At 31.4% G+C, this 22,170-nt stretch overlaps 2 protein-coding genes across 2 annotated transcripts; both read left to right on the top strand.

Moving 5' to 3' along the window:
• Positions 1–2,354: 2,354 nt before the first annotated feature.
• Positions 2,355–3,782, top strand: LOC135960167 (MORN repeat-containing protein 3-like). Its single transcript, XM_065511395.1, has 4 exons — positions 2,355–2,875; positions 2,936–3,120; positions 3,311–3,397; positions 3,578–3,782. The coding sequence occupies exons 1-4, from the start codon at positions 2,434–2,436 to the stop codon at positions 3,728–3,730; spliced, it is 867 nt and encodes a 288-aa protein (XP_065367467.1). The 5' UTR covers positions 2,355–2,433; the 3' UTR covers positions 3,731–3,782.
• A 789-nt stretch (positions 3,783–4,571) lies between these two features.
• Cog7 (conserved oligomeric Golgi complex subunit 7) lies at positions 4,572–7,675 on the top strand. The gene is made up of 2 exons (XM_065511394.1): positions 4,572–5,113; positions 5,736–7,675. Exons 1-2 carry the CDS (start codon positions 4,652–4,654, stop codon positions 7,530–7,532), a joined length of 2,259 nt encoding a protein of 752 aa, XP_065367466.1. The 5' UTR covers positions 4,572–4,651; the 3' UTR covers positions 7,533–7,675.
• The last annotated feature ends 14,495 nt before the right edge of the window (positions 7,676–22,170 follow it).

The following is a 22,170-nucleotide window of genomic DNA, read 5'->3' as shown; positions in this document are numbered from 1 at the left end:
ATTATTCACGAGACTTCTAGATGATGACGCTGCGTAAATAAATAGTAAAAGAAAATTGTGAGAGTGGTATATATCTTAGTCGCTGTTAAGAGTTAACATCAATTGTTTTTTTCCTCCATTTCAACTCTTGGGAGTATTTGGCTTCCATAAAGCATCTTCAGCTTATACGATTTGTTGCAGTTGTTTTCGCGTATTTCCCATGTAAGATTGCACTGTCCTAGTTATTGGAGTATCGTGCGTTTCCATGTACGATGTTTGCCATTAGATCCAGTCTATTGTTATTTTTGCCTTGTATCAGTTTCATTAATCTTTCCTTGCTAATCTTTGATTCCTAATTTATTTTTCCAGGAGGTGGTGGGCTTCCTGATCTTTGCCATGGTGTTATCCTCTTTTCCAGGGAAGTGCTGGTCCGAATAGATTGTTTAGAGGGGAATTAATTTTTTTAAAACCTCGAAAACCATGATATACATTTTTCGTCCTCTGGCAGGGATCAATCCTAGGATGTTTGGTTTTGTAGGCAAGCACTTTAAGCACTACACCACGCAGCCAGAACATCAACTGTATTACAATTGTATTCTTGTAAATTTTTCCCGAGTGTTTTTTTTAAATTCCGAGAAATTTTCGGGAAATTGCGTGAATTTCTTTATAAGTTTTCATCTTTAACAGTTAGTTTATCGTAAGCACAGTGTGTTTTTTTAAGTGTGCGTATTTAAACCCAGCAGTGAAAAAAGTTGTCAATGTTTCCCTTATAGACAGTAATTGTCCCTAATTTCTGACCATGTGGCTGACTTGACACGTATGTGCTCATTTTAGTGCAGAGATGTCAATTCTAGAATGTAGCCAATTTATATGTTTATTTTGTACTCCACGTTTTTCTGAGTAATTTATTTTCTTTTTGCTTAAGTATACTGACATCCTTTGTAACCTAGCGTGAAATCAATTGTCTCTAAGTAATCTAGAGTGTAGTCACTTAAAACGTTCATTTTATACTGCACTTTAAAGAGTAGTTATTTTACCCACCACAAGTAATCTATTATAGAGTTGTCGGAGGAAGTTTTGTTGACAAGCAAACGGCTATTGGACTGTCTATGAAATGTCTTTCTAACTGATTATTTGAGGTCAATTAGCATCCATACATGTTGAAATAACTAGTTATTTAACTGTTCAAATAACCAGTTAAGTAGCTAATAAGATGACGGACTATATGTAACCTGTATGTGAATCCAATTAAAATAACTAGTTACGTAGCTAGTTATGTAACTATTTCTCACCCTAAATGATAAGTAAAATCTGTGAACTGTTGTGTAAATTTGAATAAATAAAGAGTTGTTACAATTTTAAAACTACTTGGCATTTATATATGGAATTTATAAGAATCGGCTTTTTGTTTAAAGGAAATAAACCAACCTTTTTTAAAAGGTAAAAACTTAACAATTTTTATCTGTTAATACAGAAGTCATTGGAATAAAACTTTCGCAACAAGCTATCAATTTTCGATATTTAATGTACACTAGCTGATGTAATACTCTTAATTTGTAATTGGTATAACTTATTGCAATACCCTTTAGAAAACCTACTTACAATTAGATTCCTTAAAGGAAAGTAAATGTAACACTGTAAACGCTTTCGTGACTGGTGACAATATGTAGCTGTCATATTTTATCAGTGCAAACATGCATGTGATGGAAAGGAGGACGTTCACAAACGTAGTTATAAAAAAAAAGAAAACACAATAAACAAACAGACTTTCTTTAAATAAAAGAAGTGAGAAAGTATAGTGGGTCAATACCGACCCTATAATACCCTACACCATGTATATGAGCAAAAACATTTTTCATTTAAAATTAAGAATTTTTGTTCGAGGTTATCGTACATCACTTTGGCGAAGGGGTACAAAATGGAGGGCTGTAGACCTAAAATGTTTTTCAACGAAAATGTTTTTGTTTTTTGTCCATATATAGGATATACCTTTAAATTGCAAATAAAAGCTCCAATTAGTTTAAAAATTTTAACAACTCTTTATTTACTCAAATTTACACAACAACAATTTAAATAGTCACTCTTTTTTAATACACACTCTTATATTACGCACTTTAAAAACACACTGGTAATACAGCTTGCTGTTAAGTCAAGCAGAAAATAGCTGTTACTATTTACATATATGTATATACAGCGCCATATTCTAGCAAAATCCAGTATCACCCTGCAAATAATAACGTTACAAACATCATCACTAACTCAATATACTCTCCCCACGATGATGTTTGTAGGGTATAAATATGATTATAATTTCCTCCCCCAAAAAGTAACGACCCTGTAATATTCTATTTCAATATAAAAAGAAAACTAAAACAACATTTGTCACTTATACATTTCTCATTTGAAAAATTTTTTAACCACCTACAAAAATCCAAAAAAAATTAACGGTTAGTTATGAATAATCATTGCTATCGTTCGTTTGAACTGAAGAATCATACTAAAGCTGAAAGTACTGGATGGCGACAAACGTTCTATTATCCGGGCGGGGGAACATATCATGGCTATTGGTTAAATTCACGACATCATCATTTCGGTGTCAAAGAGACGAAGGACCATTTAATTTATGATGGTCAATGGTGCAACGGTAAACGTCATGGTAACGGTATGATGAGACGTCGCTTGAAAGATGGCACCATGCAGCGTATATACATGGGAGAATGGTGTGATGACATGAAATCGGGCGAGGGTAAACAATTCTATGAGGATGGTGTGTATTATGGCTGGTGGAAAAAAAATCGACGTCATGGTTTGGGTATAGAGTGGTATAAAAATGCTGATATTTATATGGGCGAATGGCAAGCTGATGCTTATCATGGTCTAGGTGTAATGTTTTATGGTGATAGAGTGAAATTTATAAGCAAATGAAGTAGTGGAATTACAGTTTAATTTATTGCAGCAAACGGTAATCGTTATGAGGGTTATTTTACTAGAGGCTTGAAGTCGGGTGAAGGAACTTTTTATCATGTGCAGACGGGTCAAGTGCAAAAGGGTATGTGGGAGAATGATGTATGCAAAGTTTCTTTACTACAAGATGAATATCGCAATCAAGCAGAGCGACCAACTTCATATCCTATACCGAGGGTGAGTTATTGAATGAATATACATAAATCGTTTATAATCAAAGATTCGAAAGAATTAATTCTTAGTTCCATTTTCGAAATCAAAATAAATTTTATTTCCTAATCATTCCTTTAATGAATTCATTATGAATTAAGACTTAATAGACGAAATTTTATTGTACTTCTTCGTTATATTGTTTTTCTTTTTTTAGCTTCAGATTGCAAAACCATCTGAGTTTATACGAGATTTGTTTGGAAAATATAAAACTAAAGTCAATAAACCATCAAAATCCTTACAGGTATTTATTAAAGTAAAGCGATAAACAGCTAATAATTTAAAAGAATTTAGACATAAATGTGATATAAATGAATTTAAAAGTATCAAAATTAAAGTTTAAACAATTTACTAAATAAAAATAATAAATACATCTCATTCTTTTTCGTTTTCGAAATTGTTAATAAACATTTTTCATTTCTAGGAATCTATTTGTTTAAATTTTACCCGCAAACTGAGTCATTGTGTTAAATTTGAACCAAAACATACAACAACATCAAAAATAGCCTCAGATGATCTATGTTACTCGTCAACTTGTAAAAAATCTGAGAAATTTGTAACCTTAAAAGAATTGTGATTTAAAAAAAAAATTAATAGTTTTTATCCAATAAACAAACTTAAAAATTAAAGTGTTGATTTGAAAAGTTATTCAAAAATGTTAGGAATATATCCAGCAATATTCGACTGTGCTTGAATTTAGAAAACTAATTCCAAAATTCGAATTAATTAATTTAATTAATAAAATAATTCACAAAAATCTTAATTCGGAATTAAAAAATGTCAGCCATCCATTCAGTAATTCCATTCCCAACATGAAGCTTCATTCAAAGGCTTTTATTTAAACAGAATTCAATTAATTTTTGTTAATTCACATCTAATACAAATTGAAATAAAATATTTTTTCATCATTAAGTTTTGTTTCTTCATTAAGTTTTGCCATTTACACAATTTTAGTTAATTCAGATCTAATACAAGTTGAATTAAAATATTTTTTCTTCATTTTGTTTTTGTTAAGATTTGAAACATTTACAAAATGAATTTAAAAAAAAGAAAATTTTAATGATACAATATAGTATTATTCTATAAAGAATGAATTCTCAAAGAAATTGATTCCTTACATATGAATTAATTCATGAACGGAATGGAAAATTTATTTTGATTTCGAAAATGGAATTAAGAATTAATTTTTTCGAATCTTGGCTAAATTCCAATTAGTTTCAATGAAGTTAAAATGGCAATACTATTGTCAATTCGAAGTTCTCAACTTAGCCAAGGCAACAACCGGTTGATGTCTAGGATTTAACAACTTTTTAACAGTATTGACAACTTTTTTTCAGTACTTTCTGTTAATGCAACACTGCTTCAGCCAGCTGTTGATGACGTCTGTGTACTTAGAAGAAGAACAAAAAAAAATAAAAACAAACCGTCAACATCATCAATTTAGTTTTGCAGAGTTTTCATTTAAATGTTTTAATTTTCCTTCTTTAAAATAAACATAATGGATATTTCTGCTTTATCCGAAGACAAATTCGATCCGGTCGATTGGATAAATAATAATTTCAAAAAATTCGGCGAAGAGACAAAATCGAATGCTACCGGCGATTCGGAAGTAGCTGTGGAATTTATTAACAACTATGTATCCAAATTACAATTGTACGTACAGCAAGTAAACTATGCCATTGAAGAGAGTAGCCAACAGCTGGTGGCCAGTATGCCGAGAGTGGTTAAAGATGCTAAAAATCTTCACAACGATGTCAAGGAGTTGCAGCAGCGTATGTTGATAATGCGTCAAGAAGTAGCCGCTGTACAAGAGGAGACTGGTGAATGTATGGCTACTCTGGAGCGATTGAATACCATGCAAACGAAGCTGCAGACGGCAAAGGAATCGTTACAAGAATCAGATGGTTGGGGTAATTTGATAGCAGAACTGGAGGATAGTTTTGAGAGGAACGATTTGAAGGTAAGAATTTGTTAAAGTTAATAGTGCATATAAGAAAATCAATACGTTTAATGTCAGCATTTTTCAAATGTACATAGTGGTTATTTGCAATAAAGCTTCATTTCAGAGTGCATATTGCTTAAATTATTTATTTTATCGGATCGTCATATATAGATGTGTCGTTCTGTCGTTTGATATCAACTTTCCAAAGCTTCAAAATAACTTGCATATGTATATGTTTAATACATCAGTTTTTCCGCTTTGGTTTTATTGCTATTTAAATTCGGCAAAATCGGCCCATAAATGTGTTTTTCGACTTATTTTTGATATATATCTCCATTACTAAGTCATTAACATACACAAATGGGTTTATAATGATAGATAGCCATACATGGGTCAAAATCGGGAAAAATATTTTTTTAACCGGAATTTTTTTAACCAAATTTTTGTTTCTTCAAAAAAAAATAATTTCTTTTTTGGTGAAAAAATTTTGTAAATTTTTCACCCAAATTTTTTTTTAGCAATTTCTTTTTTCAAAACTTGGTTTCATTCTTTGTCTCAAAGGTATACTTTGGTGAAGAGTATAAAAGATTCAGCAATCATTGATATATAATATACAAATTTTTAATATTCATTCTTTCAGAGTGTCTGCGACAAAATATCAGCTTTACAAAAGAGTCTACAAGCGCAAGAGCAATTGCCCGGCCATTCTGATCGACAATCTCAAGTTGAAGACTTCAAAAATCGTCTCGAAGCATTAGCCTCACCAAATGTTGTACAAAGCTTTGCTGAAGGCAGTATAGAGCAAGCTCAACGTTATGTTGGCATATTTACGGCAATTCAAAGAAAACCACAGCTGTTACAATACTACCGAGCTGTGCAGAAAACTACATTGCAGCAGCAATGGAAACAAACCTTGGAATTGCAAGCTTCCGAAGCGTCAGGACAACAACAGCATTTTCTTACGCTGTTCTATGATCAATTGGTGGAAAACTGTCAACGTCAAGTGAAATGGTGTTCTCAGGTATTCGATGATGAAGAGGCCCAACAACAACCATTTGTTTTGCTCACTGAACTCTTGCCAGCTCTACAGCCGTCGCGTGATAATCACATCTTACAATTACTAAAAACCTGCAATGAACGTTTGGATTTACTGCAACAATTTGCTCAGGCTAATCATAATTTTGTACTGCAACTGAATGCCCACATGGAGCAGTCTTCGATTAATTTAACCAAAGACTTGAAACAACAATTGGGTATTTCCATTTACGAGTATTTCCATAAATTCATACAACAATATCCACGCCTCGAGGAGACACAATTATCTACTCAGGTTGATCGTGTTTTGACCACCCAGCCACATGCCAGTGATGCAGTGCGTCATTTGAAGGATATTACAAGCAAACTTTTCAGTTGGCTACACGAATCACTTAACAGATGTTCGAATATTACCAGTGATTTGGCCCTCTGCAAGCTAATCAATTTATTGGGTGGCATATTTAAACGTTTAATGGAACAATTCTCCAAAACACAAAGACAACTTTCTCTTAATCTGGGAAATTCAGCAAATAACACCAACAGTGACAGTAATTGGTCCATGTTGCAATACACGCTGGCCCTGTTGGAATGTCTGGCTGATTTCCAGCAAAAATTACAAAAATTTGAGAAAACTTTACAGGAACGCATGACAACATTGGAGCATAAATTAAAGGAAAATCAATTGTTAAATATAAATGTGTATCAAACATTTGAGGTAGCAGAACAGCAACGTATTTTAAACTCAATCGCAGAATTTCAACAAAAACGTTTAGAAACGAATCAAGATGCAAACAGTACTTCAGTGGGCATATTTGCCCATATATACGATGCTTTGAAAACTCATTTTGTTGAAACTCATGATATAACACTCAATATACTATTGCAACCTTTGGACTCACATCTCTCGGAAATACAACCGCCCACTGAATTGTCGCAGGGGCATGTTCAGGATATGCCAGCCTTTAGTTTCGCTCCGCAAGAAAGCATTACACAAATTGGTCAGTATTTGCTAACATTGCCACAACATTTGGAACCCTTATTGCTGTCACCTTCAACGCTTCTCAAGCAGGCTTTAGAAATGTGTCACATCAAATATTCCCAACCCATACCTAGTGCTGATATTTTACTATCACTAGTAGTGGCTCATTGCTGTGTTTTGTATCAATCACAAATTCTGCAAATCAAATCCCTTACAAGTTCGGCCTCAAAACAATTGTCTGTTGACATTGAATATCTGGCGAGTGTTGTCGATGAACTTGGTTTAACCCTCAACACATCTCTTACCCAAATATTGACGTTGCTAAAAGCATCACCCGAAAACTATCTTTCACTAAGTGCTGGCTGTGAGCCGCGTTTAGTAACGGCTGTTAGACAAATGCGCAATATAATATCAACGCAGTAAGTTGTTTACTTTAATATTTGTAATACTATTTTTACATTTCTTTTTAAAATATGCGTCTATGTGTTTTGCGTAGTTGTGAATATGTAGACATTCCCATGAATATGTATTATGTTATAATCAATAATAAATATAATTATTATGCATATTAATATTGTACAATTACAGTTATGGGTGTGTGTGAGCAAAAATATGGCTGAAAATGGTCAAGTTTTGACAACAATAACAACCTTCTACTTTAAAAAGTTATTAATTTTTGTACTCAATAAAAAACACAACGTAGTAGAGAAGTCTGCATTAATTATATGTGGGCTTAATAATAGCATTATGCAATTTTATAAAAGTCTTATAAGAAATTAATCTCTATTTAGCTATCTCCAAGATTTCCTATAAGAAATCAATGACTAGCTAGCTCAAGATTTCCTATAAGAAATCAATGGCTAGCTAGCTCTCTCAAGATTTCCTATAAGAAATCAATGGCTGGCTAGCTAGCTCAAGATTTCCTATACGAAATCAATGGCTAGCTAGCTAGCTCAAGATTTCCTAATCGAAATCAATGGCTAGCTAGCTAGCTTAAGATTTCCTATACGAAATCATTGGCTAGCTAGCTAGCTTAAGATTTCCTATACGAAATCAATGGCTAGCTAGCTAGCTCAAGATTTCCTATAAGAAATCAATAGCTAGCTGAAGATTTTCTATACAAAATCAATGGCTAGCTAGCTTAAGATTTCCTATAAGAAATCAATAGCTAGCTAGCTCAAGATTTCCTATAAGAAATCAATGGCTATCTAGCTCAGACAGTGCCCATCACTAGGTACTTTTGTCTATATAATTTTGGTACGAACATTTTGAGTTTTTCATTGACGCTCTTTTGTTGTACTAAAATTATCTCTTATACTACATCAGGGATGACAAATTGAGATGTTAATTACTAAAAATTATTTCGAACTTTTAATTTGTTAATTAAAATTGAGTTGAGTTCAATTTTACTCTGCAGTAATTCAAAAAAATAGTACATTGAAAATGTTATTTAAACAATTGACAAATTGGAATGTATTTTCTAGCCTGCGAATGGCGTTATCAATAATCTTCATTGTCCAAAATCTATTGTAAATATCATAATTTAACTCACCATTATTGATAAATAGAATATGGGAAAACCAATTCATATTTCTTTACAAGTTATATTTTAACTGGAAATTTTTCCCGGTTAGAAACTAGTATTTGAATGTCCAGTAAAAATCAAGGTAGGCTATCAATACAAAACGGTTAATTGGGATTATTTCAGTAGCGGTTATTGTTGTAATAACAGCTCGACTGTGGCCGATTGTTCTTTCCTGGGGAAAAAACTTTGGGTTTGTACAGTTGTCGCTGAGTTGACAATCTTTGGTCGAATATGATTCGGGTCGTTCCAGAACTGAGATCCAATTGTCATGGAAAAGTTTGGTACCGGTAACGATATTTGCTGTTATCCTGTAATTTCATCCTGAATTTAATTATTAACATATGGTCAAAATATTATCCTATTTTAAACAGTGTTTGATTCTCTAGCTGAATTATTATTATTAGTTAAATCACATAACTTAATGTAAAACAATTTGTCCTAAAGTGCAAATAGGACAAATAGTGTTGGAATTCCGAGATATTTTCCTTTGACAAAAAGTATCATATTACTAAATTTTCCAGCCCTGTACATTATTTACATTTTCTCTCTCTCGCTCTCAATTTTAAACAACTTGTTTTTTTTATATGGATTTTCCGTATAATTGTGTTTGCTGTAACAACAACCACACGTTGACTTTGCAAAAAGCAGAAGAAACAAAAGCAGAGAAAACAAAAAGAAAAATAACAAATGCCTCAACAAAAATTAATTTTAGTTATTCCACAACTATACTACGGTGAATATATACGTGCGTTTTTCATCTGTTCGAAAACATTAAAATAGCGGCAGACATTAAATCTCGAGTGATTTTTATTATTATTCTTATTGTTCTTGCTTCAAACATAAAAATATTTTAATGACAGAAAGTTCTTGTGAAATACATATATACTAATATAAAATTCACATAAAAACCTTTAGAAAATCTGAAAAATTAGTAAAACAAAGTGCAGAAATTAAAAAAGGCAAGTGAAGTTGTAATAATAAATAAAAAAAAAATAATTAAATGATTCATAAATTTTTATTTCCCATTTGTTTTGGTTGTTTGTAAGGTAAAGCAATACAAATATGTATTGTGGGCTTGAAATAGTTAAAAAATTAATAATTGTGTGGTCGGTTTTATTGAATCAAGTGAAAGTTTAATTACTTGTATTATTTTAGTTAAATAATAAAACAATTGAAGTAAGAAGCCCGAAAAAGTGTATTCAGTTTTTTTTTATATTTTTTTGCATTATTTCAATCAATAAAAAGCAAACAAAAAAAGTGTTTGTAGTTGTTGTAAAATAAAAATTGTTGTCTCTACACTTTATTTACACACTCATCACTACTCCTCGAAAAAACTTAATTTTATATTAACAAAAAAAATAAGAAAACAGTGGCTTTGAAATATTTACGTACACAGTAAGAAAATCAATTTTATTTTTTATTATTTATTTTTTAATTTTAATTTATTAATTTAAAAAACAAAATTTAGGTCAAGTAATTTGAAAGCATTTGCATCAGTATTTTTGGACAAAATTTTCCCCATTCTCATAATTTTGCCAGCTTTTTTATTTTCCGGTAGTTGGGATTAATTGAAAAATGTGCCGGTATTGTAGCAATTAAAGCACAAATAAGTAAAATTTTTAATTATTAAAATTAATTAAATTAAACTTATTAGTTAAATGAATATGAATGGAATTCTTTAAAAACCAAAGTCTACATACCTAGATATAAAACATTAGAGCGTCCCATAGGACAAAATTTTGGAGGAATACCACTCAAACGTATGTATTGAAATGCTGAATGAGGGAAAAATCTGTTCAAATTTATTTCAATATATATACTTATATATGAATTTACAACAAAATATTTAAATTCTAAACAAGTAAGAGAGCTATATTCGGCTGTGCCGAGTCTTATATACGCTTCATCAAATTATACTTCAAATTAAAAATTTTAAATATTTAATTTTTGTTTCCAAAGTTGGTTTTTTCATTTTTTGGAAAAAAATTTTCGAATTGTTTTTTTTTAATTTTAAAAATTTTGTTTTTTAAATTTAAATTTTTTTTTTGTTTTTTTTATTTAATTTTGTTTTTTTTAATATATAGCGAAAAAAAATTCGGGTTAAAAAATATTTTTTCCGATTTTGACCCATTGTAGATCCAACTTACTATGTATGGTCTTATATACATCGTTGCAAAGGTCTTTGAAATATCTATCATTAGATATCCATATTGTCTATATTAATGACTTAGTAATCGAGGTTGTCCTGGTTTTTTCCTTATATCTCAGCCATTTGTGGATCGATTTTAAATAGCAACCGAGCCGGAGGAATTCCGGAGATATTGATGTATGAATCGTGTATATAAGTTATATGGGGGCTTCGGAAAGTTGATTTCAGACAGACGGACAGACATACAGGCATACAGACGGACATGGCTCAATCTATAAGGATCCAGATTTCCGTGGGTATAGAATACCACACTTCCTAGACTTTTTGTCACATATCGTCTTTGTTTTTACTCTTATATTGCCTATTTTTTAAGAATCCCTCACAAATACCTAATGGGGTTTCAGTCTGGAGACTGGGAGTGCCAATTTAGGACAAGTTGTTCTCTTGAAACCATATGTATAAACTCCCAGACAAGAGGCATTTCATCTACGGCAAATGGTACGAGATGACGAGAAACAACCCAAAATCAGTATGGAACCTCCACACTATCAGACCCAAATAGATTAATTTTGGTTTCATGCGACCACAGTACATTTTTCCAATTTTCCCGACGGAGGTGTTGATTGGCGAATAATAACCGTCTTTTTTATTTTTTGCTTAATAAGGTACTTTTCTTGGATTTCGTACCTTTAAAGTTTGGCTGTGACAATATTATGGTGTGGGGCTCTTTTTCAGTGCAAGTTATTGGTCCAATTCATTCATTCATATCATAAAATATACTATGACTTAAATCGGATACCTTTCCTGTGTCCTGTTAATTCTTTTTTTACAAGAGCCGAATACCTTTCCACAGTAAATTTGCCTTCCGTGGTACAAAATTGACATTATTGTTTGAATACTACTCAAGGACCTTTTTTCCATGGCATTGGTTTTGGCTCTGCGCACAAAAAAAATCAGTGCATTTAACTTTACGAGCTGCTTTTCTGATAGAAGTGTTGGTGCTCTTCGAAAGAGTCGTTCAAATTATTTTGCCTTACCAATATCTGTTAGACCTTTTTTTCTTCCTGATTCAGGTTTTCCTTCAATGTTCAAGTCTTCCTTATACTGTTTAAAGGACTTTGAAACAGTGTGACAATGAACCTTCTGACCTTTTGTTATTTTTTGAAAGTCCATATTTACTTTTTTTGAAAAGTTTCAACTATTTTTTCACGTTCTTTTTTTCTTTGCCCATTTTGACCGAAATAACAGTTTAATGATTAATGATTTAGAAAAGATATTCAGTCCAATCATGAATAAAATATGGGGGCTGAATATCTGACATATTTTTAAAAGCTAACGTTATTAAACAAATAATAATTTGTTGGATGAAGTATAAGTTGTGGCTGGAATAGTGTGTATAAGTTTTTTCAGGCTCACTCTTTATATGGAATATTTGAAATGGTAAAAAATTTAAAAATTGTTGTTTAGTAAAATTGTTTTATGCTAAATTCCCAATTTTTTAATTTGATAAATTCACTGAAATTTATTGTTGGGGGATAAGCTAGTTCCTATGCGCATTTCACTGAGCCAGAGAAATTAAACCTATTTTTGATGTAAATTAAAAATTTAAGCCAAATTTTCACAAATCACATATCTGAAATCAAAAAATTAAAACCAATTTGACCCTTTTAGTGACTCAGTATTTTGTTGGATCTTTGTTGGAGCTACGGTGTATTAATTAAAGATTCAATCATCTCGTTTGAAATATTTTGCCATTCCCTTATAACCGCATCTGTTAATGCTTCCTTCCCCGTATTTGCGATCTACAATTTCCCATGGGTTTTCTAGATTGAGATCTAGCGATTGATCAGGCCAATTCAAAACATGTAGCTCATCGGTTACAACCCAAAAAGAGTGTTTGGTATTATTGTCGTGCTGGAATCTCCAAACTAGAGGCATATTTCGATCAGAGTTTGGATATTTACAATTTTTTTAAAATGGATGTGTATCCGATTCCATTCATAGCATATTTTATGATATGAACTGGACCCATATCTTGCACGCAACATAATATTTCCATCGCCAAACCTGATAACCTAATTTTTGTGAATTTATTAAACTCTTTTGCTATTTAATTATCTTGTCTTGGAATAGTTTTACGAGGCAGTACACTAAACGGAAGAAAGAGGGTATGCTAAATATAGATACCATAAAATGAGTTTGTCTCAAGGACATCTTTTTGCTCAGTTCATGACCTACTCGGAATATTGTCTTAAATTAAGAGATTTTTTTACTTCAATATTATAACTACAGAATATTGTCTAAAAGCGAAGGTCATTTGCAAAAATCTGAATAATACCTAATACTAATAATACATACCTATAATCAGTTTTGCTTAAAATTATGCAAATTTAAAATCTTTATGATTGACAGCACCCACTTTGGCAGACAGCATATTATGTCAACTATAGAAAAAACAAGTAAGAGAACTATATTCGTCTGTGCCGAATCTTATATACCCTTCACGAAATTATACTTCAAAATACAAATTTTTAATATTTTTAGGTAAACAAAATTTATTTTTTTTTAATTGTTTTTCAAATTTTTTTTTTTTTGAAATTGTTTTTTAATTTTTTTAAAAAAAGTTTTTTTTGACAAATTTTTTAAAAATTTTTTTTTTTGGAAAAAGAAATGTATGACAAAAAAATTTTTTGATGAAAAAAAAATTCGGGTTAAAAAATATTTTTCCCGATTTTGACCCATTGTAGGTCCAACTTACTATATATAGCCTTATCTACATCGTTGCAATGGACTTTGAAATATCTATCATTAGATATCCATATTGTCTATATTAATGACTTAGTAATCCAGATATAGATCAAAAATAGGACAAAAATCGAGGTTGTCCCGGTTTTTTGCTCATATTTGCTCCGTTATTTATGGACCGATTTTGCTGATTTTAAATAGCAAACTTCTCGAAAGCATGTATGACAGAATTATTGAAGATTTGGATCCCGAAGATATCTGGGGTCTTCAGAAAATTGATTTCAACAGAGTGACAGACGGACAGACAGACAGACGGACATGGCTTAATCGACACCGCTATCTATAAGGATCCAGAATATATATACTTTATAGGGTCGAAAAATTATATTGTGGAAATTACAAACGGAATGATAATCTTAAATACCCTTCTCACGAAGGTGAAGGGTATAAAAAGTGCTTTTGTTCAAATATTTTATGGATTTATGTTTGTTTGAATGGATGTTTATGCGGAAACACTACAAAGCAAAACTATTTGTTACTATTTTTTCAATGTCACCCAACTAAATATGTATTTTATGAGAACATAGAATTTCTAAAGTCGTTATTACCAAAATGGTATGAGTCAATTTCAAATTAGTAAATTAAAACTGTTAAAACAAAGTGTTAAAAATATTATGATTAAAAAGTTAGAAATACTTACAAAACAAAAAAAAAAACTTGTTGATTCTTCTAAATCGTTTTTAATTCCAATTGGTGAGTGAGAAATAAAAAACCTGATACTTTTAATGGTGTAAAAAGTACACACTGCTATTGTATCAACTTATCTTCTGTCCCACTGTGTTAAACAAAATTAAGAGGTATTCTCACTTAACCACGTAAATCTTCTTGCTCAAAACACATACTATTGTATGTGTTTTTAAATTCTTTGTAATCCGAGAAAGTAACTATATACAGGTACATTGGTGGAATGGTTGCCCTACTAATCACTTACTTGTTAAGCGATTATCAGTTATTCGTTTTTGTTTTTTAGTTCGTTGTTCTGCTGAAAGAATAGTGTTAAAGAATAAAGCAAAAAGTAATTTGTAGCACAAAATTTTGTATTACCTCTAGTTGGGAATTTCAATTGGTACTAAGCTGTAAGTATGTATAGGGTAAAGGGTTGGCAAATCTAAGTTGGTTTTATTTGAAAGATTAAGATATGTTCTTGATGGTTTCCTTTACCACATATTACTCTAAATGTCGCAGATCGTCGAATTGAATAAATTGCAGATATGTGCTCATATGCCTGCTCTGGTCTTATTAAGTTCTTTCACCGATATCAAAGTCCTGACATACCGGGGAAAGCGCTTATTTCAATTTAATGTTTGAAAACATAGCATGACTTGACATTTTTTGGTTTAACACATGTTCAGAGATACATGTTTAAAAGGTGGCTTAAACTTTCATCTAATTCAAATTGACTTCGCTTTTATACCCTTCATCATACCCTTCAATCTTCACTATACCGTCGCTGCGCCTACAAAAATGATTATGTGTTTTTAACAACTTTTCAGGAGAGCACACGAGAATTTCATGTAATGATCTTACAGACAGATATACATAGCTCTATGGATATTTGGCCTTGGTGTCGATTCGGCTGGTTGGCTAGGCTTCACTTACGATCTCGAATCCACTTAAGGACTGAGATCGAACAAATCTTAACATACATACAGTGGTTGACAAAACAATGGAAACTTTTCCAAATATTCCATATGTAGCCCAAAATTAAAATATTTTTTTAAATAAAAATGTTTTTTTTATTATTTTACTTGTATAGTTTTATTTATATAAATTAACCGAAAAACAAACAACATAATTAATTATATTCTGAAAAAAGGAAGCAAAATTAAAAATATTCACTATTTCGCTATTGACAAAACAATGGAAACTTTTAAACGTCTGCAAGAAAGAAGTGTAAAACGAAAATAATTTTTCACAATTTTCGCATAATTGCTTTTTTTCAAAGTTAACGAAACTGGCTAAAGTTAAGATTTGTGAAGACTTGGTTTAAAACAAAAAAGTATCTGTGACAAATATTCAATAAATAAATCAGCAGTTTCAAAAATTATAAGGAAATTTCGTGAGACCGGTTCTGTAAAAACTCAACATTTAGGTGGAAGACCTCGTAAGACTACTCCTAGACAAGATAATTTAATAGCGAGAGAGTTGAAGAAATTCCCAAAAATAACTCCTCGAGAGGTTGTTAATAGCCTAAAATTAGAAATAATTACCAGAACAGTTAGTCGCAGGGCAAATGAGGCTGGTCTTGGTTGCTATCATCCTGTGAAAAACCCACTCATTTCTAAAAAGAACCGTTCTGCTCGTCTACAATTTGCCAGGGATCATTTAAACTGGTCGATACAGAAATGTAATACTGTCCTCTTTTCCGACGAATCCAAATACTATTTAAGAGGCAGTGATGGGAGAACATTTGTAAGACGACCAAAGGGAAAAAGATTAGATCCAAAGTACACAAATAAGACTGTAAAGTTTGGCGGTTGCAATATTATGGTATGGGGATGTTTTTCAGGGCAAGGTATGGGCCCAATTCATATTATAAAAGAGACCATGACAGGTATAGGATACAGAACCATATTAAACGATGTTATGTATCCATACACTGAGGAAAATATGCTCCTAGTTTGGAGATTCCAACACGACAACGACCCGAAACACACCTCTAGGGCTGTAACCGAGTGGTTACAATCCAACGTAAAATAAGGACCCAAAACTACACCAGGAAGGAAGATTTATCGGAGGCGGTTATAAGGGAATGGCAAAATATTTCAAAGGAGACCATTGACTCTATAATTGGTTTAATGCATCGTCGATGTGTAGCAGTTATAAAAAATAAGGGATACCCAACAAAATATTGAGTATTTGCAAAGTTTAGACCATATTTGTTAAAATAATACCTAAGTTTCCATTGTTTTGCCAAAGCCGTAATAAAGAAATCTTTTAATTTTGTTTTCTCATTATTAGAATTTAATTAATTAATTATGTCCTTTGTTTTTTGTTAAATTAAGTTAATAAAAGTATTCAAATAAAATACTACAAAAATGTTAAAATTTTTTAAAAAATTATTTCAGATTTTAGGCCACTAATGAAATATTTGGAAAAGTTTTTATTGTTTTGTCAACCACTGTAGGTCAAAAATCGAGATTGTCCTGGTTTTTTCCTCATATCTCAGCCATTTGTGGACCGATTGACCGATGATGATTTTAAATAGGAAACTTCTGAAAAGCAATTTTCCGACCCTATAAAGTATATATATTATGGATGATTATTGATAGCGGAGTCGATTAAGCCATGTCCGTCTGTCTGTCTGTTGAAATCAATTTTCTGAAGACCCCAGATATCTTCGGGATCCAAATCTTCAATAATTCTGTCAGACATGCTTTCGAGAAGTTTCTTATTTAAAATCAGCAAAATCGGTCCACAAATGGCGGAGATATGAGGAAAACACCAGGACAACCACGATTTTTGACCTATATCTGGATTACTAAGTCATTAATATAGACAATATGGATATCTAATGATAGATATTTCAAAGACCTTTGCAACGACGTATATAAGTTGGACCTACAATGGTTCAAAATCGGAAAAAATATTTTTTAACCCGTATTTTTTTTCACCAAAACAAAATTTAAAAAACAAAAATTTTTTTTTAATTTAAAAAAAATATTAAAATTTAAAAAAAAAAAAATTAAAAAATAAAAAAACAATTCGAAAATTTTAAAAAAAATTTATAATTTGGTGAAGGGTATATAAGATTCGGCACAGCCGAATATAGCTCTCTTACTTGTTTGTATAAAATTTGACTTCAGTCTCCGTGTTCTGTCTTTAGCCTCTAAATTTTAAGCAGAATTCCAGTCAGAAACTTTTTGAGCCTTGTATGTTTTTAAACCTGCATTGACTTTAAATTTTTGTACCAAATAGTCAAAGTACTGAGCTAACCGGACTGCTTTCCTACCGGATGTATTGGGAGCTCTTGTGAAAATGCTTTCTATTTATTGGCTTTAGAAACATCATGTGGACCATTCCTTCTACCTGAACCAGGTTTTCTATCAACGGACAAGTTCTCCCGATACTGTTTAATAACATTGGAAACAGTTTAACGGCAGACCTTTGATTGTTTGGCCAACTTTTTGTAGGATCAAGTTGGGTTTTGTTGAAAATATTTAATAATTTTAGTACGCATTTTTTTTCTCGTCTCTCATTTTAATCAGATTAGCAACAAATGAACATAATTGACATTAAACATAATAACTGACATGCTTTACAAAGCTAACTTGATAAAAAAAAAAATCAAATAATACTTGGGTTAAAAGTTTTAATGAAAAACTTGTGTTAAGGTTTTTTCGATCTCAGTCCTTAATAGTACATATTGAAATATAATCGAATAACCAGACAAAAACGTATATGGTTTGTTTCATTTTTGTGACAGAGTATAAGTTTTTACTTTATTATTATTAAAGTGTGACAAGTTTTAAATGGCGCACTTGTCGAATGTTTTTCTATCAAAAAATTTATAAAATATGTATCTACATATACATAAATGTACTATGTATATAAAATAACAAATACATATATATGATGTTGTATCTAATTATGCCGCCTACGCTACGATGAACGAAAATATTTTCATAAAAATATAGACATTTTTTCGCAAGTTTTAGAAATCATTAAACAACATAAATAGAAATAAGTGTGTGTTTTTATTAAGTATGAACGATTTTGAAATGATACACATAATAATACTATATGTATGAAGTTTATTCTAAATTCATACATATGTATGATAAAAGCCCACCAAATTGACCTTAACAATGTTCTATTATTTTTTAAAGTTCAAAGTTCTGAAAGTTTTTAAAAGTTTCATATTTTTATAGTTTTTTTTATTCGAGATAAAAATCATAAATATTTCCAAAAAAATTGAGGTAGTCATGGTCTTTTGATTATTTCTCAGACATTTATGAGAAATCTCTATTTGGTGGGACCAAAAAAAAGTGTTCTATCTATTATGAGATACTGAAAATCTGGTTCGTAATCCATATGTTGCCAGAATGATGGGAAAGGTCACTTTACTCAACTTAAAATTAATTTTTCGGGTTTATAACTGTTGTTAACAATTATGCCTTTCATTATGTTTCAATTGGTATCTGTATATTTTTCTGAAAAATTTTAGTTTTGAGTTGTGTCACTTTTGAACTGGTTGTGCGATAATATATTGTACAAATGTTTCAAAATAAAAGCTAAAAATTTTAAAACATCCCTCATTTATAGAAAAATCAAGTAAGAGAGCTATATTCGGCTGTGTCGAATCTTATATACCCTTCACCAAATTATAAACAAAATTTATTTTTTTCTTCCAAAATTTTTTTTTTTAATTTTTTGGAAAAAAATTTTCCCAATTGTTATTTTGAAACTTTTTGTTTTAAATTTTAAAAAAAATTTTTGTTTTTAAAATTTTTTTTTGAGTGAAAAAAAATTCGAGTTAAAAAATATTTTTTTTATTTTGACCCATTGTAGGTCCAACTTACTATGGTCTTATATACGTCGCTGCAAAGGTCTTTGATATATCTATCATTAGATATCCATATTGTCTATATTAATGACTTAGTAATCCAGATATAGGTCAAAAATCGAGGCTGTCCTGGTTTTCTCCTCATATCTCTGCCATTTGTGGACCGATTATGTTGATTTTAAATAGGAAATTTCTCGAAAGCATGTCTGATAGAATTATTTAAGATTTGGATCCCGAAGATATCTGGGGTCTTCAGAAAATTGATTTCAACAGACGGACAGACAGACGGGCATGGCTTAATCGACTCCGCTATCTATAAGGATCCAGAATATATATACTTTATAGGGTCGGAAAATTATATTGTGGAAATTACAAATGGAATGACAAACTTCTCACGAAGGTGAAGGGTATAAAAATTGCAATGCAACCAAAATATCCCGTTATTAGTAAAATATGCTATAAAAAGCTAAATATGCAAAAATGCATATGCACTAACAAATCGATACCAAAATTAAAATTTTCTGAAACGGATAAATAACTAACTCTATATTGCATATTTTTGGTTGCCCTGGTGATACTATATATGGTCAAATTACAAGGTCTCATATCATGTCATAATGTCCTAATATTTCATAATGGTTTGAAAATGTTGTTATTGCCTCTCGAGCTAAAAAATAAAACTGCTTTATTCTCTAATAATTAATATGCAAGGGTCAATACGTCTGCGACTTTTTGAATTTCCCGTATCTTAACTGAAAGTCCAAAACTGCTCCTGTCAACAGGCATCTGTCAGTTTACTGCTGTCAACATTTGAACAGACTGCGTCATTTGGTTTGTGTTTGACATCCATTGATAACAGACTATCTCGTCACTTGAGGAGAAATTGGAAAAAAAGTGAATTTTAATTTTATGCATGCTCAATCTTAAGCCATGTTATTTTAGTATAAAGTTTGACAAATTTCGTGTGCTCATTAAGCATTAGTTTTTTTGCGGAAAAAAATCATCACTCCAATAAATGCTAAGTTTGATTAATACTATGAGAACTCTGCACCATCAATTTCAATGGTAAAAAAGTAATTTACTGAATTTCGTTGTTGCCGAATGTTGTGGATGCCCAGTTGAGGTTTCTACAACCGAAACAATTGAAAAAAAATCACGATATGGTGTTGACCGATTGAAAGTGCTAGAGACTGTGGAAGTCAAAGGCATCTCACATGTCTCAGTGGTTTCAATTTAGAATGATCTCTTGGGTATGAGAAAGCTTTCCACAAGATGTCTGTCGCGTTTGCTCACAATCGGGTGCACAAAAGGGTACACACATGTGCAGATTCCTTGGCAAATATCCATGAATTAGGCTACGAAATGTTCTCTCTTCCGTTCTATTCCTCGGAAATGTCTAAGCGGAAAGAAATTTGACTCCAACGATGAAATCATCTCAAAAAACATACCAATTTGGATGACCTTAACAAATCTTATTTTTTTTTTGGAAAGGATAAACAAATTGGAGAAACGTTGAACCAATTGCATAGAGTTTAAAGCAGACTAAGGACTGATATCGAAAAAACCTTAACACACGTTTTTCATTAAAACTTTTAACCCAAGTATTACTTGACTTTTTTTTTTGATCAAGTTACCTTTGTAAATCGTGTCAGTTATTATGTATAATATCAATTACGTTTATTTGTTGTTAATCTGATTAAAATGAGTGACCAGAAAATAGTGTGTACTAAAATTATTAAATATTTTCAACAAAACCCAACTTGGTCCTACAAAAAGTTTGCCATACAATCAAAGGTCAAACGTCAAACTGATTCCAATCGTATTAAACAGTATCGGGAGAACTTGTCCGTTAATAGAAAACCTGGTTCAGGTAGAAGGAATAGTCCACATTTTCAAAAGAGCTCCCAACACATCCATTAGGAAAACAGTCCCGTTAGCTCAGTATTTGGACTATTTGGTACGAAAAGTAAAATCCAATGAAGGTTTAAAAGCATGCAAGGTTCAAAAAGTTCCTGACAAAAATCTCTGCTAAAAATTTAGAGGCCAAAGACAGAGCACGGAAATTGAAATCAAATTTTATACAAAAAAATATAATGGATGACGAAACGTATATGCTGGAAAATTTTTCACAGCTTCCGGGTCAATATTTTTATGTTTCTGATGCTTGTTGTATAAAAGTTTAGGACCCAAAAGCAGAAAATTTTCCCAAAAAGTTCTTGACATGGCAAACAATATGGAGAGATATTGGGATCTTGTTAAAATAGAATTGAAGAGCAGAAGAGGGCGAAGGGTATAAAAATATGAGAAAACAAAATCATCATATGCATAATTATTTTAAGTAATTTTTATACCCTACACCACCATAGTGGGGAGGGTATAATGCGTTTGTGCAGATGTTTGTAACGCCCAAAAATATTAGTCTAACATCCACCTTAAGGTATACCGATCGAATTAGAATCACTTTCTGAGTCGATTAAACGATGTCCGTCCGTTGGTCTGATTCATGTAAACTTTGTGCGCAGAGTACATGTCGCAATTTTGAAGATATTTCGATCAAATTTGGTACATATTATTTTTTCGGCCCAAGGACCAAGCCTATTGAAAATGGCTGAAATCGGTCCATTATTTCTCCTAGCCCCCATACAAACGTCCTTCCGAAATTGGACTTTATCGGTCATAAATGATTAATTTATAAATGTATCTCCACAAATTGCGCTCCAAATAAGTTTTATATATACAAAATTCATGTGACCAAATTTTGTTACGATCGGTCCATAATTAGTCATAGCTCCCATATAGACCCGTTTCCGAAAATCACTTTAACGTGCATAAATCGCTTAAAAATGTTGGTATACTCACAAAATTCAACATAGTAAACTTTCATATAGACATAAATCACACGACCTAATTTCATGGTGATCGGTCCATAATTGGTCATAGACCCCATATAAGGCCCACTTCGGAAAATCACTCAAAAATATAAATTACTAGCTGAACCCGGTCCGGTCCGCGTTGC

The sequence above is a fragment of the Calliphora vicina genome, chromosome 5, assembly GCF_958450345.1.
Source record: "Calliphora vicina chromosome 5, idCalVici1.1, whole genome shotgun sequence".
Taxonomy (NCBI): domain Eukaryota; kingdom Metazoa; phylum Arthropoda; class Insecta; order Diptera; family Calliphoridae; genus Calliphora; species Calliphora vicina.
Note: the sequence above shows the minus strand (reverse complement) of the source record. Positions and strands in the feature narration are given on the sequence as shown.

What these genes read in the sequence shown, in the direction of transcription:
- LOC135960167 (XM_065511395.1), top strand. Translation starts at nt 2,434, where the DNA reads ATGAATAATCATTGCTATCGTTCGTTTGAACTGAAGAATCATACTAAA. An exon ending in CTTCATATCCTATACCGAGG is followed by an intron (nt 3,121 to 3,310) that starts GTGAGTTATTGA and finishes TTCTTTTTTTAG; the next exon opens with CTTCAGATTGCAAAACCATC. An exon ending in AACCATCAAAATCCTTACAG is followed by an intron (nt 3,398 to 3,577) that starts GTATTTATTAAA and finishes TTTCATTTCTAG; the next exon opens with GAATCTATTTGTTTAAATTT.
- Cog7 (XM_065511394.1), top strand. Translation starts at nt 4,652, where the DNA reads ATGGATATTTCTGCTTTATCCGAAGACAAATTCGATCCGGTCGATTGG. An exon ending in TTGAGAGGAACGATTTGAAG is followed by an intron (nt 5,114 to 5,735) that starts GTAAGAATTTGT and finishes TCATTCTTTCAG; the next exon opens with AGTGTCTGCGACAAAATATC.